Below are 19,298 nucleotides of genomic sequence, written 5' to 3' on the forward strand. Positions count from 1 at the left end.
TCCAGCTGCCCAGCCCAACTCAGCAGGAGGCAAAAAGAGACCTAACAAATCGGACAAAGCAATTGCACACGATCCCAAGGGGGTTGGTTATTTATTTTCCTTGGAACCTGTTTTCTCTGAGATTTTAGTCCAAATTCCCTTGCTGTGAGTTCCAATCACATTTCACCTGTTGACTTAATTCATAATTTACCAAGTTAAAGGAATGGAACCACCATAAGAAACCCATCTGTTTGTTGTTATTTTTATGGACTTAATCTGTTAAAAGCTGTTTCCTCTCCAACATGTAGCTCTCAATTATCCTCAGTCACCCAATACATTTTCCAACTGCTTCTGGCTAATAACAGATTGTCTGCCTGCTCAGCCAGGACTTGGTTGGAGTTTTCTTGTCCCAGATGAAGCTTCGAAATTTTGGTCTTAATGTGACAACTATTCCCTAATAAATAGCAGAGTAATATTTGAATAATTAGTATTGTATCATCACCAACTGCTGGGTTTGGGGCATATTTTTGTGTTTGGTTTTTTTTTCCCTTACCAGCAATGGCTTATTTTTGGCTTTGTTTCTGGACAGTTTGCCAAAATCTCCTCTGCACTTCAAAAAGAGAAATATTGATGGTGTTAAGATCATCCCATGAAACAGAAATTAATTTTTAATGTTTTGTAGATGTGTCCATGTGTTTGACGTGTCCAAAAACGATCCAGCTGTGACAAGCCAACAGCTGATTAGTCTGAAAGATGCAACTGCTAGGTCAGTTATTTTAAAGAAACGTAACAGAGAAGACCATATTTAAAATGCTACACATGCAAAGATTTATTTTATTTAAATAAAAAAGGTATGGTAGAACCGAGTCCAAAATTTATCAATGATTAACCTTGAGCCACTTTGTATTTCAGTGGGCTGGTAAATAAATATGTGATGGTCAGAGCTCATAATTAAATAGTTTGGGCATTTTTGATTTGAAGACATCCCAAATATTTTCAGATGTATCCCTTATAGGATGTGAAGGGCTTTGAAAGCAGCCACAACCTCCTTCTCCTTCTCGTGTCTGCTCCGCAGGGTTTCCAGGGATGGGATTTTGGGGAAGCTGCTTCCCTCTGAAGTCTGGGACAGAACTTCCTCTTTCACCTCTTTGTCTGATGGTCTTGTCATGAAAGTCTTTGGCCTTGGAATCTTCTTGGCATATTCCAGTGCCTAAAACCAGGAAAACTGGGGTAACTGATGGGGAGAACACCTGACCAACGTTTCCAAGAGCACTTAGGTGGGTTTATGCTGAGTCCAATTAATATTTCCCCTAATTCCTGATGTTGTTTCTGACAGAATTCAACAGCAGATGGTTCAGTGGTGACTGCCAAGTAACCCACCCCAAGGAGTTTTGCTTTCTGGCACTACTGGAAGCCACCTCAGACACTGAAAGAGTGTTTTAGTGGTAAAAAGGAAAGAGCAACACGAGTCTATTAAGGTTATAAACGTTTTTTTTCCAGTGTCCAGTAGTAAGGAATGATGTCTGGAAGCTGAAGGCTGTCTTGCAGAGGGAATGGGAACAGGATTGCAGAAATCCTGGATCTGAGAGAGCCCTGGTTTAACCTGGGATGTGTTTTGGTGTCTGTGTTTGCTGCATGAACTGGGAAAACACCTGTTATGCCCCAAGTGGAAGCTGCATGTCCGTGGTCAGAGTGTGTGGGAAGCCTTCTGAAGGAATCCAAAGCCCTTCTGACACCCTGAGAACTCAGTTTTGTCACTTTGTGGTTCATGTGAAGTTGGGAAATAACTGCAGGTAACTGAGGAATTCAACTGACATCCAACCCCCCAGCTTTGTTCCTGAAGCCTGCAGGTCCCCCTTTGTCCCCTTGGAGAAACACTTCCCCAGGCAGGTGAGCTCCTGCAGAACTGATGGCTCAAAAGATGTTATTTCCAGAGCTTTGTTAATTCCTGCAATGAGGAAAAGGTGCTCCCTTGGTCTGTGTGTGTGGATGCAGTGCCAGGGAGTCCCTCATTGCTCATTTGGGCTGTTTTTGGAGGCCAGTGAAGGCTGAAGTGATGTTGTGTGGGCTTGAAAAATCAGAGTAATTACTGTAGCTATGGGACTGATGGGCACGTTTGGGAGGGAGCCTGAGGGGCAGGTGGATAATAATTAACAAGAGGAAATCTGTGATTCATGGAGCTGTTAGAAGGAAAATCAAAGTGGAGAAACTATTTTAGCCTACTCTGAGTTAAATTTATTCCCTTTCCTCTGTGCAAAGCCCAGAATCTCTCCCTGGGTGTATTTTAAAGGGAAGCTGTTCTTACCTTCTGTCTCGACACTGAAGATGTGACCTGAGGTTTTGCAGGTAACTTCTGAACCAAAGTAATATTTTTCATATTGTATTCCTTAATCTGCCTTGAATATTCCTTTTGCAGCTTTAACTTCTGCTTCTGAAAAAAAGGGAAAAAAGGGTTTGTCATTGAATGTCTCAGTGGATCCATCAATGAACCACTTTTTCCACCAAGCCTTCCATTTACACCTCTGCTGCTGTTTAACCTGGCCAGGCCATTGATCCCCCCTCAGCAGAACACAACAGGAAACCCTGATAAATGGCACAGCTTTTTTTTTTTTTAGTTGCTTTTCATTTTTAAGAGCTTTTCCTCGGGCTGAGGATAGAGCTCAGCAGAAAGGTGACATCTGAGTGTTCTGAACAATCTGCCTCCATTTCAGCAGAGTACAAATGTGCATCCAGCTGTTTGCTTCTGTTCACACACAACTGGTTTTACTTCCACTGGGAAGGCTGGGCAGACCTTCAGCACTGGGAATGACAGTGCAACTCCAGTCACATGGCTGGATAATTTACTGAGGAGTTCTGTGAGCTACTCCCTGCTTCTAGAACTACAAAATCAGAGGGTTAAAATCACCCAGTTATCTTCCCTTCTATCTGAATTTCCCTTCAGGATCTCAAGGCAGACCCAGAGCCAAGGACAGGAAGCACCAACCAACCACAAGCTGCTTCCCAGCAGTGATTTCTCTGCCTATAAAATCACTTTGCACAGCTGAAAAGCAGGTAACAGGGATTTACTCACTTTTTCTTTGATTGCCTCATAGTCAGGTCCAAGGCCCCCGAGCTTCACATTGAGGTTTATGCAGACTTTTGGGCCACATGGCTGAAAAACAAACAGCAGGGAGAGATTTTTTCCTTCCTCTGGGTTCACAGAGAGAATAATTAAAGCAGGAGTGGGGCTCAAACGGGGTCTCAGCCTTACCCCTGGCATGTCTCATCTTAAATAAGTGACCAACAAGCCTGAGCTAATTGCACAAGGCAAAGGACACTGTATTTCCTTTGAATCTTGGTGGGAAATTGCCAATTATCCGAATCACAAAGCAGTAATTTCTCAGTCCAAACTGACCTCTTGTGAGCTTTATTTTTAAACAGCTTCAAGTGACCCCTTTGACTGTTATAAGAGACTCCAAAGGAGGTGTTGTAAGAGAAGCAGATAAAAGTACCTGATTTTGGTGGTAAAAAAATGAGGCAAATGTTGATAGCAATTGTAACCTTTCTTTGTTCTCAAAACTGCAATGGAAAATTATCCCCAGGCAGTTGAAAAATCCATGCCTTGAGCACAGCAAAAGCTTCACAAGTGCATGGGAAGAGAAGAGTGATGGGTGATGCCACTTCAATCCTTCTTTATGTAAGCACCCCAATGCTTCCAGAATATTCTAATAAAAAGATTCTTTAGTACAAAGTGCTTTTTAAATATAAACTTTGATGAAAAGTGCTCTTTTGAGAGTACCAGATTAATTTTTAGAAGTGAACTATGTTTTAAAAACTCCTTCTTATGATCAGCTCTGTAGTAATTTTAATGATGGAGTAAAGCAGAAGCACCAAGACCTCTCTATATGAAAGTAAAATATGCATTTATTGAAAACTCAACTGCAGAGAAACTAATTCAATGCACTGAATTTTCTGTCTGAGGTTTCTCTGTGTCAGGTACCCCTATGGTATAAATTACTAACTTTTAATTTTAGCTGCTGTGAGGAGTTAATCCTTTAGCTGTCTACAGCAAAATCAGGGTTTTCTCACTTCAGATGATGAGTAGAATTGCACTTGTTTATTAGGAAAAGCTGGATTTTCCTGTGAGACACAAACACTCTTATTCTCTGGGCATTCCTCACATATGAAGCGTGAGAAAACCACTGAAAATACAGGATATAAGCAATGGTTTGAGCTCAGGGGAACAGAAAGGGAAGGAAATCTGCCCTTCAGTTACTATCATAATCCTGCTAATTCTTCTTAGAGGCATCCAAGCAGCAAGACACAGATGAAACACAGCAATAATTATTCCAGCTTAAGTTTGTCTGCCCCGAGACTTGGAGCAAACTTCTTAAACGTTTAATTTGTCATGGACACACAGGGATCCCTTTATGCTGTTCCACTGCATCCGTGTTAACTGGTTCCACTGTGAAACTGGACACACAGAGGAGGCAAAAAGAGACAAAAAGACCCAAATGGGATCATCAGGAGGCTTGGAATTGTGTTTATGCCGTTAGCTCTGCAAATCCCCCGAGTTTGGTGCTGTTCCCTGGGAACCCCTTGGAAAGCAGGAGATTTGGGCTGGCCAGCAAATGAGCCTGAGCAGGACAATGGTGTGCTCAGATGTGAGGCCAGGCTGCCTGCTGGCACATCCAAACAGCTCCTAAATCACCTTAGCCCTGAGAACTTCAGGGACAGACGGTGCCCTCTGTGCCCTTGAAGGTCATCAGGACTCCAAGGGACACGGGCAGAGCTGGGGGATCACCTTCTTCTTTGCACTGAATGATTTTAGTGGCTGTTTCTTACCTTTGTCCCTTGATTTTTTTTAATGCTCTGGGCAAGCTGGTGTGGGTGCTCTCTGTAACAGTGAAGGGTTTGATGGTTCACGAGGATTCTGAGGTAGAACTCAAGGAGTTACCATAAACCAGAAAATGTTACAGGTAGAAAAAGTTGGACTCACCTCCCCCGTGCACCCACTTTTTTTCCCTAAAGAACTTTGGATTATTAGGAAAAAAAAATAGAGGGGGAATAGAAACGTTAAACCATCCAACCCACAGCTGTTTTCTTACCTTCTTGCTGCCTTTAGGCTGGGTTTGCTTTCTCATTTGGGTGAGATGTCCCTCTGAGTTGCTCCTGCTTCTTGCCAGTGGGTTCCCTGCCTGGGGATCTCCCTGGGAAGCACTGGGGAGCCGTGGGATGGCAGGGGGCAGGAGGCTGAGCAGCCACCTGTCAGCAAAGGCAGCTCCTGCCAAGCCTGGGATTCCTGGGAGATGCTGCTCCAGCAGCTGGGGAAAGCTGGAGGTGGCACAAGGAGCTGGTGGGGAGCTGGGAACAAAACATTGGGAAGGCCTTAAAAAGTGAGAGATATATTTATATAATCTATAATCTATATAATCTATATATTTATCTCTATATGTATACAGAGATATCTATATTATATCCAGATATATAATATATATATATATCTATATATCTGTGTATCTATACATATATCCATAATCTATATATATCTATATAATCTCTATATATCGATATATATCTATATATCTAGATATATAATCCATCTATATATATCTATATATATCTATATATATCTATATATATCTATATATATATCTATATATATCTATATATATCTATATATATCTATATATCTAGATATATAATCTATCTATATTATATCTCGATTATATATAATCTATATTATTGATATAATTTATAATATATTTATATTATATATATTACTATATAAATTAGTTTTTCTATAAATAAATATTTCTCACAATTTTATAAATATATGTTATAAATGTTATAATTTTTTAATATATTTTATAAATATATGTTTTGCTATGTATGATTATTTATATAGAACATTATTATTTTATTTTTATATATTATTATATGTATTTATATTTTATATATTATATATATACTATATTTTATACATATTATATTTTATACATATTATACTTATATATTATTTATTTATATCATGATATATTTGTATTTTATATATTATATTTACATATTGTATTTTATACATATTACATTTTATACATATTACAGTTATATTTATATATTTATATCATTATATTTATATTTTATACATATTATATTTTATATATTATATTTATATTTTATATATTTATTTATTATATCTATTTATATTTTATTACATATATTTTTTATATACAGCAGGTAGCTCAACAAGCAACCTGCACATGGAACATACTGGGAGCATGAAGATGGAAAAATAGGTATCTCACAACGACTGACTTTGCTTGCACAGTGTATGGAAACTGCTTAAAATAAATGGAAAAAACTATAGATGGGGAGATTTTCAGCCTGAATCAAAGTTACCTAAAGCCAAGGAAAGCTGCTTTTAAATGGCTTTGGGTCAGGTCCACTGAGCACTGAAATAAATCCCACAGAACTGAGGGTTTTCCTGCTCTTTCCCACAGGCAGGGAGCCAGAACTGGCACTGGACTGACTCTGGATATCCACCTGGAAGGGCAGGTTTGCTTTATGCACAAATTCTCTTTCCTATCTGTGTTTTAAACTTTTCCTTCTAGAAACTTCCAGCTGTTGGAAGTTCTGTGCCTGGAAGTGTCCTTTGCCAATGTGCCATATTTAAAAATCAATAGCTACAACGAATCTTAAATTAATAATAATCTACAGTGGCAGGCTTGTAGCAGAATAACTTTATACTTCGGGTTTAAAGCATTTTATTGTCCATTTCTATATATTTTGGGCATCACAGTGCTATAATAATACTCTTTCAACACTTATATCCTTACCATAAACTACTGATATCATAGTTCTGGTACCTTTTATCCTCATGAACGTGTTTCTTGCAGTCCTGAAGTGGGATTTGATCCTTCAATTCTTGAAAACTGGCATTAAAAGCAGATGAAATGTTTGAAATGTTCCTCTGTTTGGGATTTGCTTGGCCACTGGTACTTGCAAAATGCTGCCCAGGGATGTGGTGGGGTGAATGTGGAATTCCACGTGGAGACTCCTGCTGATATTTCTTGTTCTCCTTGCTGGAGTCTGCTGGGTTGCAGTGCTGGGATGTGGGATGAACAGGCCAGGTGGATGTGGGAAAACCAAAGCCTTGGTTAACAAAATGTCTCGAATTTGGGGAATTATTGAAGCCAGTGTTGGATTTTGCTGCTGGATCAGCAGCAGGGCCAGCAGCAGGATTGGGATGCAGACATTCCTGCAGGGCAGTGTCCTTGTCCTGCTCCTCTGCACTGGGAGCAGCCTGAAATCCTGGTGTTTGCTGGGGATTGTGGTGCCAAGGCTTTGGTTCTGCTGCTCTTCCTGGTGCTTGTTGGCTGCCATTCCTTGGAAAATCTTTGCCATCGAGATTCCCAGTGGGTTTTGTTTTCTCTCTCTGGGAGAACTTATTGTGCTGATCCTGAAACAAGTCACCAAAAGTGGGGTGAGCTTCAGTTTAGGTGTTCAACAGGAGCCCTTAAATGCACAGGACTACCTCTTCCCAACTCTGAGGACTGTCAACCTGGAGAGAATCATTCAAAAATCAAAGCAACTCTTGGATTTTGTTCCCTAATGAAAGTAAACTGTCCAAAATTTCAGGGAAAGATGGCTTTGTACAGAGCAAACTGTCCCAAATTTCAGGGAAAGATGGCTTTGTACAGAGCAAACTGTCCCAAATTTCAGGGAAAGGTGGCTTTGTCCACACTATTAGACCGATCCACAGCAGGAACAGACTGGTGTCAATCATATGAATGATTTTATTTCTAAACCTCCTCCCTGCCTGTACCCCACAAAACATAACCCAGATGATAAGAAACAATTTCAGAGTTTAACCACACCAGGGCTGCTGTTGTGAGCTGAACTGCCCTGCTCTAAATCTGGAGTTTATTTAAGATTTATCCCTTTCCAATTACAGCCTCAGGTGTTGCCCACTTGGAGGGAAGACACGGGGACACACAAATCCATTCTCAGCCCATTTAATCTTTGTCGGGGCTAAAATCCTCCATTTCATCCTCCTGTCTCTCCAGGGTTCTTTTGTCAGCAACACTTGCAATCAGCACATGGCATATGCACTCAGAATAACTGCTTAATGGCAGGAATTAAATCCACATATAGACCAGGGGGTTTTGGTGAAAGCTTTAGCACTGGGCAGTCCTGCCTCCTGCAGCCCACGGGGTGATTTGTTAGCTCAACCTTTACTCTGACAATCCACATCGTGCCACTGCTGCCAAACTGGGAGCAGGCCAAAGTTTTGCCATTTAAACACCCTGAAATTCCATATATATAAAGCAAATCCAGATGAACAGCAGCCTAAAAATCCTGTTTGTGCTTTGCAGAGGTGCAGCCTCCAGCGTGAACAGCTGGGAATTTAAGCAGTGCCTGGATTACCTCAAATAGTTGAGAATAACCAGGTTTGCCAGAAATAATCGCAGTTGGCTGGTTCTGAAGCTCCTGTTTTGTCATCAGTGATCAGAACCTGGTCTCTTCAGTGCTCCAAAGACTCACAGTGCGTTGGTTTAAAGCCAGCAGAAAACAGATTTATGTGTACAGAGGAGGTGAGTCCAACTGCTTCTACTTGTATTTATGGTGACTTTTGATTTTCACAGGGATTTTAGGGGACAAATAAGGCAGCAATAACTGAGTTCTAGCTCAGAATCCTCATAAACCATCAAGCATGACCATGTACCATTGTGATTTTGCATTATTATCAACTAAATAATGTCATAAATCAACTAAATGCCATAAATAGGCGAGATTCTTTAAGCTCAGAATTCCTTGGCATTTGGGATCCCTTTTGCTTTAAAAATATTCACTCCATAAAGCACATGCACTAAATTTTGGTGATTACCTATTGATAAATATTCAGGGATTTATTGTCAACCATCAGTACTTTAAAAGTAACAAGATGACAGCTTTAAATACCCAAACTTCAAAGATTTTACACATATATTTCAGTTATTAAATTCTATCCAAAAGGAACCTTGAGCTGCTGTCCTTTCAGGTTGTCTTCAGGCTTCTTTTTCACAGTCTGGGGTGGTGGTTCTTCCTCATCAACTGTTTTAGGATCTGTAACCTGAAAATTGAGAATGTTTATGGCAACAGCCCAAAGAAATGAAAGGCTTTAAAAGTCTAGGGGAAAGAATGAGCAATAATTCACCTCCTATTAAAACTAAAATGCTGAAGTTAGGCATTATATAATAGGCAACAAGAAAACAAATGGTTAGAAGAGAAAAGGAAGCAAAAATCCAGTTAACGGTGGTGTGGTATTAGGGAGTGCTCCTTCTACTTTCAAGGGGAAGAGAGGAAAAGAAAATTGCGGGAAGTTTGCAGCACAGAAACCTCCTTGTGAGCCTCCGGTGTCTGGGCTGCTCCATTTCTAGGAGTGGATGCACCTAATGACAGAAAAACAAGCAGAAACCATCCCTGGCCAAGCAATCAGACACTGATGGATGACACACCCCCCCCTCTGCCAGGGCCTGAGCAAGTCCTGCAGAAAGAGATGGCAAAACACAGTAATATTGGGAGGAAAGGGCAGGGGGAGATGCAGGAATAAAGCATCCAACACATGGAACCTGGCAAAACAAGCTCACAGACAAGAACACCTTCACGTGCCCACAGCTGGGGGAGCAGGATGGGAGCTGCACATGTGGGAGCTGCAAATGTGGGAGCTGCAAATGTGGGAGCTGCAAATGTGGGAGCTGCAAATCTGATCTGAATGATTTTTTGCCCGGTGATGCCCTTGTAAATACAGCAATAATGAACATTTTCCTTGAAAGCATCATTTCCTTCCCCCCCCCCCCCCCCTTAATCTATAAAACTGCAGGAAAACAATTATATTTTAGATTTTTTTCGACTTCTATTTGTGCTGTCCCAAACTATCCTGCCAAGTGACCTTGATGAGCGGGGCAGTGTCACCCCACTGAGGAGTGACCCACACAGGACTTGCACTGAGAACACACCTGTGACCAAGAGGACCAGGAATTCCAGATCAGAATGGTGAAATCAGTGGGAAGAAAGTGTGGAGGAAACCTTCTGGGAAGCTGAGCCTCTCTGGGGGTGAGAGATCAGGACCACGAAGAAAAGGTGAGTGGGGTTTATTGCTCCAAATGGAAATGCAGAAATTATAAAGCAAATTAAAACGTTGCCCACAGGTTTCCTGAACGTGGAAAGACACAGCTCTGCAGGCAGCAGGATGTTTTTGGTGGAACCAACTGACTCACTGCACTGATGGTTTCCTGGGCAGGTAAAACATACTTCTACATTATCTCTTTGAAAGAGGAACAGGACACAACCTCTGCCAGCATTTTTTTTTTCTTCCTTTTTTTTTTTTTTTTTTTTTTTTTTTGGGAACCATTCTATTAATACCAATCAAATTGAGAAAATGATCAAATGAAATTGCATTTTGAGAATCATAAGCTGTGTAATGCCTATTCTGTTAAATTGAGGCCCGTAATTGCTTCTCTACTGAAAAGATACAACAAAGACAGCAATCATGGCATGTCATTATCCCAGACTAGAAAACCAGCCTTTGCAGGGAGGACTTCAAAGGCTTGTGGTTCTCGAATTGCATTTGGCTGCTATTGTTGAAGCACAGGCAATCTTGATTAGGTGTTTACACGGAGGTAAGGCACAGTGCACACAGAGTCTGAGTGCCTTGGTCTAGAGCCATTAAAAAATTGTACATTATGTTCCTGGCTTTGAAGTAAGGGGCTTGTAGGTAGGAAAGCAACTCAGATTGAGCACAGCTGAGCTAGATTGGGCCACTACTCTCTCTCTCCCTCCCTCTCTCTCTCTCAAAGAAACTCATCATCGGGTTCTTTAAGAATCAGGCAACGCTGCAAAGAACTTGATGCTTTATAAAATGCTGTATAAATTAGTAAATATACAGATCAGCACAGGTTTATGGTGTGTTTTGGTACATGCAGCCCGCATGCACAGAGAGAACAGACGTAAATCTTGCAAGAAGGAGGCTGCAAATATTTTAACTCCAACATTTTAACTCCAACATTTTAACTCCAACATTTTAACTCCAACATTTTAACTCCAACATTTTAACTCCAACATTTTAACTCCAACATTTTAACTCCAACATTTTAACTCCAACATTTTAACTCCAACATTTTAACTCCAACATTTTAACTCCAACATTTTAACTCCAACATTTTAACTCCAACATTTTAACTCCAACATTTTAACTCCAACATTTTAACTCCAACATTTTAACTCCAACATTTTAACTCCAACATTTTAACTCCAACATTTTAACTCCAACATTTTAACTCCAACATTTTAACTCCAAAGTACTGACTTCAGTGTAAACCCTGTTTCATTACCACAGCACCAGTAGCATATCAATAGAAATATCCTATCAATAAAACCAGCTTCAACCCCCTGCAAAGCTCAGATTAATCCAGTTTAGGAAACAACAGTTTGGTCGCCTCAGCAGAGGCTGTGGCTTGTTTGCTTCTTCACATCCTTGGTGTTTTTGCACTTTGTGGTAAAGTTTTCCAGGTGAGGTGACCAGAGTTTGCTCATGGGCCAACAAGATGCTTCCTTCAGGACTTCTTTCACCCCTTCCAACAAGATGGAGCAATGAATTAAGGATGTAAGAGGTAAGTGCTTCCTCCTGTGCAGCAAATACATGGGTGGTGATGCTGCCCCTAGAATCCCAGAATTCCAGAACTGGCTTGGAAGGGACCTCAAGGATCACCTTGTTCAGCCCCCCTGCCTTGATCAGGGACACTTTCCACCAGCCCAGGTTGCTCCAAGCCCTGTCCAGCCTGGCCTTGGACACTTCCAGGGATGGGGAGTCCACCCCCTCTGCTGTTGTGGCTGTATCAAGTTTTTGATGGAAGAAACACCCTTTCCTGCACTTGTCACAGCTCTGCTGTCCCCATGGCCCCTTCAGCAAGGAAATCTTATATCACAGCCCTGATGTTAACCCTTTTTTCCTATTACATATCTTTGAATAGTGCCAACACAATGGAGTCCTGATCCCTGGCTCCAAGACTCAGATATGAAAGATTTTCAGAACTCCCTGGATAGCAAACATAATCATATCAACACAGCTTTAATTAGCAGCAATCTGCACTAATTATTTTTGCCATCAGCCAAATTATTACTGGAAGAAAACAAGTGCTCTTAATAGCCCTGCTAGAAGAAAACCTGTCCACTGTTCCTGTCAGAGGAATGGAGTCACCACACGCCCTCTGATGTTGTGTCAACGGCTCATTAGCCCTGGGAAGCAGAAGTTTCACTCCAAGCACAAAGTCCCAGTGGTTTTCCAAGCTTAGAATTTTCTATTCCACAACTCCTGGAGCGACCCAATGACTCCCACCTTCCCATTAGGCACAGTAAGTAGCAAGTAAAAGCAACAAACTCCTGTGTAATGGTTCATTAGGAGCTGTAATTACGTTTCCACTTCATCCTTCACACAAGGTGGCTGAGACTTCACAGTCCCAGGAAAACCAGGCCCTTCAAACCCGGGTGCTGCACGTGATTCTAGAGCTGCTGGTGGCCAAGAGGAAATCTGGACAGGGATCTTGGCAGGCTTGAGGCCAAGCAAATCCACAGGAGACCATGGAGATGCTCCAAGGGCTGGATCCCTCTGCTCTGGAGCCAGGCTGGGAGAGCTGGGGGGGTTCACCTGGGGAAGAGAAGGCTCTGGAAGACCTTGGAGCCCCTTCCAGGGCCTAAAGGCTCTCCAGGAGAGCTGGAGAGGGACTGGGGACAAGGGATGGAGGGACAGGACACAGGGAATGGCTTCCCACTGCCAGAGGGCAGGGTTGGATGGGATACTGGGAAGGAATCTTCCCTGTGATGGTGGTAAAGGGCTGGGATGGAATTCCCAGAGAAGCTGTGGCTGCCCCATCCTGGAAGTGTCCAAAGCCAGGTTGGGCAGGGCTTGGAGCAACCTGGGCTAGTGGGAAGTGTAAACTGCATGAGCTTTAAGGTCCCTTCCAACCCAGGTCACTCTGTGATCCCATCAACTGGTATTTTCTGCACTGAACAAGACTTGGAATTTGCTATTAGCAGAGATCATCATCATCAAATTCATGCTGGCCAAGCAGGGAAAAATCAGAGGCAGCAAAGAAAGAACCACTGAGAAGGGGCAGTGTAGAACCAGTATTTCTTTAGCATCAAGTTTAAAAACTAGTGTGAGATCACCTCTGGGACACCTTCATGGCCAAGAACACACGTGGCTTTACTGGGCTTGTAATGTGGCCACCATTGGCAATTCTTCCATAGGGAACAAGATTCTCCCTGGAAATCTTAATTTATCAGTTGCATGACAGGTTGCAAATCTCCTTATCTCCTCTGCAAACCTCACCATGCACTGCATTTTAACACTAGACAGTCCCCAATTTATAAAAATATGTAAAAATCACCCACCTGCTCTTGAAGACCTTGTTGTTTTTTCTTGTATAACTCCAGATAGGAATTTATCCTCTCTGAGGGCAATCCTAAAGTCTGCTTATTTTTTTTCACAAAGTTTTTCTTTGCTCTCTGTGGTCGATCTTTGGACTGAAAACCATCTCCAGATTCCTTCTTTTTGGTTTGGACCCCAAGGGGTTCGTTGCTGACCAGGACATTTGGTTCAGGAAAGCTTAAAAATTCTGAACCGAATTCTGAGAATGAATTTTGTGGGTTTGCCTCCTCTTGACTCTTTTCTTCTGAGGAGCCACTGGAATGGAGGTAAAATGACCCTTGTGAAAAGTCCACACTGCTTCCTCCAACTTGAGATGCTTTTCCTGCCTTTCTTGTGTTCTTCCAGTTAGGATTGTACCATAGGCTGGAATATTTGTCCACAGACTGGTTTTTCCTATTTAAAAAACAAACACGCAATTATTCTGCACAAACTGTACAAATTCTTTATTATTTCATTTTGCAATTGGAGCCAACAAACGTCCTGCAAATATGGCCAAGTGACTTAGTGCATGGAGGAATTGGGATTGGAATCAGAACAGTTTTATCCAACATTTTTTAGGAGAAAATTTTGGCAGGACCTTCTCTTCATTTTTAATTTGCATTAGCAGTGAATGATAAATTGGTCTAACATCCAGATCACAGTTGAATACAATCATTATCCTAAATTCAGCATAGAAATCACAAGTAGCAGTGGTAGAATCAGCTAAAAGTTGAAGTGATATCTCATATTGCTTCTGTTGTTTCCTTAAAAACCACGTAGCCCACAAAAGGCAGTGTGTGTTTCTCCTTCTTCAGAGACTCTGCTGAGTGAAATAAAAGTGGTAAAATCCTGGTAAAATCACTCTCTCAAGCATCCTTTTGAGACTGTCCAAGCAGGAACAGCCTCCAGCTCTGTATTTTTATTTTCTCTTCTCATTCCTATGAAACACCACGATATTGCAATAAAAACCTTTTCCTGTGAAAGACTTAAAATAACTTCTCATTAAAAGCTAAGTGTAGAAAAACATGAATAAGAAAGGGCTGTGGGTTTGCCTATTTTTTTAACAAGTGGCCAAATCAATGCTCTGAATTACATTTGCCATGAAGCAAACACAGATGCTCTGCTTTAAAAAAAAATCCACAATTGGTTCAATTTATGATTTATGATCTGATCCAACGGGAGGAAAACCAACTGCAGGAGCCAAACACACAAAAAGTGGCTTCCAGGAGATGTGGAGGGAGCAGCAGGAGTAAGAAATGTGGGAGGAAAAAGCTTTTAAGCCTGTTTTTATTCCACTGGACCTGCAGTACAGCCCTAGTTCCTTGGCCACTGCCATGATGAGTCTTTCAGAGTGGAACCTGGTTGACTCTTCAGCCTCTGTTAAAAGAAACGTCCTGATGTGCTGGATTCTCCAAAGTGTGGCCTAGTTAATCCTATTACCGTTTCCATAAACCATTTATTCACCTTTCTAAATGAGTGACATGCCTTTGCCTGGCAAAGTGGCTCCTGACAACACCAAAATAACGTTTCATTTTCATTTCAGGTGACCACTGGTGTGCCATGTCCTGGAGAAGGAGGTGATTTGATTTACCCCGGGGGGAAAATGTGATTATTTCCCGTTGCCAAGCGCTGCAGGTAAACAGAACTAGGTGAGCACATTTGGAAATGAGTACAGAAATATGTGATATAATTGCAGTGATTCAGAGGATAATGCTAAAGAGCCCCATTGTGCTGAAATAGGGGCTCAATTGCGGGCTCCAGCCCGGGTCACTGCACGGGGATAAAATGAGTGTGAAGAGCCCCTTCAGCCCTAATCATCCCCCAGACAAAAAGGGCACCTTTTATTCCTCCCCCCTCCCAGCCCCAAGTGGAGAGGAAGGTTAGATGGACTCAGCTCCTCCACAAAAGTGGGGTGTGCAGACAACAGATGCAGCACTTCCTCTTCAAATTCCAGGGTTAGTAATGGATGTAGAAGGGGGTTTTATATGTACATGCTGTGATATTTACTCTGGTTAATGGACTGGGTTGGAGTACTTACTGGGCTAAGTTCAAACAAAATAAAATCAAATTTCCATTTAATGAAGAGCCTCACATTCAGTGCAGTATTCAGTCAAAAAAATTACTAAAAATTAGAGCATGTTTCTAGTACAATTAACATCATTTGCACTCACAATAAAATATTCAATAACTGGCCATTTTGCTTGTTGAGGAGGTGAATAAAAGCATGCTATTAATCATTTAGCCTTCATTTGTTTGTCGTTTTATTTTAAGTAGACAATTAAATTGAAACTGCACATTATTATTACTTTGGGTTTAATTTAATCCCTCTAAACTTGAGAATTATTCCCAATTCATAGAGGGTTAAACCTTTCATGTGCATGGCAGCAAATTAAATTTCATTTTATGTACCAAGTTAACGCTTTCTAAAGGATGTTTAAAGCTGACAGTAACCCTGGACATTTTTAGATTTACACAGCCACGAGGACAAAACTGCATTTATTCAAGCCATTAATTTTTGCCTGTAAGTTTTCTAAGAGAAGTGGCCTGGTTTGTTCAGCACTTTTTGTAAGGAATGAGAAGAGGAGGGCTCAGTACTGAGTCTTGTTTTCTTCCTCTCTTGTCTTGCTCTCCAAGTTCTCCCTGCAAGTAGTGACTGGAGAATCACAGAATTATGGAATATCTTGGGTTGGAAGGGATCATAAAGATCATAAAGTCCAACCCCTGGTGATGCCCCCCAGGACAATGGATGTCCCTCCTGGTTGCTGGGCAACTGTGACTCATATTTAACTTGCCCAAAGATTTGTGAGGGATGTTTTCTTCTCCATCTTACCCTCCTGGACTGGTCATAGGTCATTTTATGTTTCAGCCAACATAGTAAAAGTTGATGTTATATGCTGAGAAATGGGCATAGTAATTATGAATGTAAGATGAAATAGTACATCTTGGTGTGTGACTATGTCTGTAGGTCCTCTAAAACTATGTCTGTAGGTGCTTTAACAGCACTTGGGCAGCATAAATTGGTCTTGAAATGCCATTTGTATATTCTGAGGAATACAAGGTCCAGAGGAGAGCAACGAGGCTGGGGAAGGGACTGGAGCACAAGTGCTGTGAGGAGAGGCTGAGGGAGCTGGGGGGGCTCAGCCTGGAGAAGAGGAGGCTCAGGGGAGACCTCCTCACTCTCTGCAACTCCCTGACAGGAGGGGGGAGCCAGGGGGGGTTGGTCTCTTTTCCCAGGCAACCATCAGCAAGACAAGAGGGCTGGGTCTGCAGCTGTGCCAGGGGAGGGTTAGGTTGGAGATTAGGAAGAATTTCTTTGCAGAGAGGGTGCTCAGCCATTGGAATGGGCTGCCCAGGGAAGGGGTGGATTCTCCATCCCTGGAGGTTTTTAAGAAGAGACTGGATGTGGCATCAGTGCCATGGGCTGGGAACCACAGCGGGGTTGGATCAAGGGTTGGATCTTGATGATCTGGGAGGTCCCTTCCAACCCAGCTGATCCTATGATTCTATGATTCTATAAACTGTTCTGCTCACCTACTGAAATCTAAGCCTTACCTTCCATTCTTCTGTGTTCCCTTTGGACTGGTCTCTTCTTCTGAGCTGACCTCCTCCAGGCTGTCCTCCTCCAGGCTGTCACTGTCCAGCTCCTCAGAGCCCAGTCCCAGCAGCTCCTCACTCTCCAGGATCCTCTGCTGGAGCCCCAGCTGGTCCTGCCCCTCCTCAGGAAGGCTCTCTGAGTCCGAGTCCTGGGAGTCCTGGGGGCTGGAGGCAGATCCCCCTTCCCTCACAGTCACCCTTTGCCATTTGGGAGGGTGGAAAACGGGCGGCACGAGGACTTTTGGAGGCACGTGGATTTTATTCACGGTGCGGGAGTGGGGAGAAAACACTGCAGTGTATTTCAGAGCTGAGGGTTTCATGCCGTGGTTTATTTACACCAGCCCTGTGTTTGGAAAACAGAGCAAACAAAAAGGTTGTTGGCCTTATAATAATGATAATATTTATGAAAAGCTGCAGTTGTGAGTACTATTGTTGGCTAAGGCTCAGAATTTGAGCTTTTATTGTTCAAGAATTCTTTATCCTCCTCTGTCACACTCATGTTTCATTAAGCAGTTAATATCAAGGTCCCTATGCAGCAACTGCTATGAAATCTACCTTAAACTACTGGTGGTCATAAATAATGCATGACCAGCTTTTGAAAAGGAAAATGAAGCTGAGACAAAGCAACAGGATGTTATCTGTTAACTTTTGAGAGTTCAAATAAATTCTGGATGTTCTCTTTATTTGACTTGATACCATCTTGACATGACATGCAAAACCAGCAAGGAAGTGTGACAGGGAACAACACAGTGAAAAGAACTGGAACATTCTAAATTAGGATGAGAGTTTCTTTACATTTGATTGAAGTGTTCAGAAGTCCTTAAGGTAAAGTGTCTGGGAGTGGGGGAAAAGGCTGGTTTATGATAAAAGGTACATTAGTCACAGCACATACGTGGGTAAAGGTGCACAGGGAGTGTCACCTTAGCACGTGGGTGATAAATAATTCCTAATTTTTCAGGTGAGACCAGCAGTGCTAACCCTGACACCCGGACAGACCCCTGTGCCCATTGCTCCATCACTGGTCACCCACAGCCCGGAGGGCAAAGCCCAGGGTGGGCAAGGAAGGTGGAATCTCGCTGGGAATTGCCTCTCCCTCCACAGTGTCCATGAGGGAGGTGAGACCCTGCCTGCAACCCCTGTCCCAGGTCCCTCAGGGGCCAAAGCAGGACCCCAGTCCCTGGAGAAAAGCCAGGCCAGGTGTGTGTTCCCCAAAGTGTCCCCAGTCCCATGTTCCCATCCCCTGTCCCCTCACCCTGGTTCCCTTTCCCAATCCCCTATCCACTGTCCCAGTCCCATTTCCCTGGTCCCACGTCCCCATCCCCTGTCCCCTCACCCTGGTTCCCTTTCCCAATCCCCTATCCACTGTCCCAGTCCCATTTCCCTGGTCCCACATCCCCATCCCCTGTCCCCTCACCCTGGTTCCCTTTCCCGATCTACTGTCCACTGCTCGTGTCCCATTTCCCTGCTCCCTTCACACTGGTCCCTGGTCCTGGTCCCCTCTCCTACGCTCCCTCACCCCAGTCCCCTGTCCCATATCCCCATCCCCTCTCCCATGCCCCCTGTCCCTTTCCCCTCTCCCAGTTCCTCACCCCATTTCCCCTCACCCCAGCCCCCTGTTCCCAGCCCTGTCTCCCAGTCCCCCGTCCCTGGTCCCCTCACCCCCATCCCCTTTTCCATGTCCCCTGTCCCCATCCCTTTTCCCATGTCCCTTCACCCACTTCCCTGTCCCACATCCTCTGTCCCGGACCTCCTCTCTTCGTCCCCTGTCCCCAACCCCTCAGCCCCTGTCCTTGTCCCAGTTCTTCCCCTTCCCTTGTCCCCATCCCCAGTCCCCGTCCCCAGTTCCATGTCCTTTCTCCCTGTCCCTGTCCCCCCACCGTGTCCCCTCTCCCTGTCCCCTGTCCCGTTCATTCCGGTCCCCTCTCCCTGTCCCTGTCCCCACACCGTGTCCCCTCTCCCTGTCGCCTGTCCCGTTCATTCCCTTCCCCTCTCCCGGTCCCCAGTCCCCTGTCCCGTTCATTCCCTTCCCCTCTCCCTGTCCCTGTCCCCATCCCCTCTCCCAATGCTCCCATCCCCTCTCACCCTCTCAGTTCCCGGCTCATTCCCGGTCCCATTCCCGGCCGTTCCCCCCGTTGCCATGGTAACCGGGAGGACGCGGTCGGCACGTACCAAGCGCGGGCGGAGCGGGGGGAGCTCGTCCTCCCCCCCCTCGGGCGGGGCTGTGGTAGCGCCCGGGAGGAGCCGCTTTTCCACCGAAAAATGGGATTATTTCCATCCCCCCCACTCCCTCCGGGAACCG

At 43.5% G+C, this 19,298-nt stretch overlaps 1 protein-coding gene across 3 annotated transcripts; it reads right to left on the reverse strand.

Moving 5' to 3' along the window:
* Positions 1 to 783: 783 nt before the first annotated feature.
* Positions 784 to 19,250, reverse strand: JHY (junctional cadherin complex regulator). Of its 3 annotated transcripts, none has more exons than XM_064634857.1 (9): positions 19,169 to 19,250; positions 16,958 to 17,342; positions 13,390 to 13,819; positions 8,978 to 9,070; positions 6,825 to 7,417; positions 5,067 to 5,322; positions 3,050 to 3,130; positions 2,285 to 2,410; positions 784 to 1,189 (listed from the first exon to the last, which is right to left on the reverse strand). In XM_064634857.1, exons 2-9 carry the CDS (start codon positions 17,317 to 17,319, stop codon positions 989 to 991), a joined length of 2,142 nt encoding a protein of 713 aa, XP_064490927.1. In that variant the 5' UTR covers positions 17,320 to 17,342; positions 19,169 to 19,250; the 3' UTR covers positions 784 to 988. The 3 variants fall into 3 exon arrangements, with proteins under 3 accessions (XP_064490927.1, XP_064490925.1, XP_064490926.1); XM_064634855.1 differs by lacking the exon at positions 19,169 to 19,250 and adding an exon at positions 19,082 to 19,141; XM_064634856.1 differs by lacking the exon at positions 19,169 to 19,250 and adding an exon at positions 17,892 to 18,023.
* Between the last annotated feature and the right edge of the window lie 48 nt (positions 19,251 to 19,298).

The sequence above is a fragment of the Pseudopipra pipra genome, chromosome 23, assembly GCF_036250125.1.
Source record: "Pseudopipra pipra isolate bDixPip1 chromosome 23, bDixPip1.hap1, whole genome shotgun sequence".
In the NCBI taxonomy this organism is placed as follows: Eukaryota; Metazoa; Chordata; class Aves; order Passeriformes; family Pipridae; genus Pseudopipra; species Pseudopipra pipra.

Bases quoted from the DNA above. Each gene is read 5' to 3' on its own strand.
- JHY (XM_064634857.1), bottom strand. From the start codon at position 17,319: ATGAAACCCTCAGCTCTGAAATACACTGCAGTGTTTTCTCCCCACTCC. The intron at 9,071-13,389 runs GTGGGTGATTTT...CTCAATTTTCAG, and splicing joins AACAAGGTCTTCAAGAGCAG to GTTACAGATCCTAAAACAGT. The intron at 2,411-3,049 runs GTGAGTAAATCC...CCTTTTTTTCAG, and splicing joins ATGAGGCAATCAAAGAAAAA to AAGCAGAAGTTAAAGCTGCA.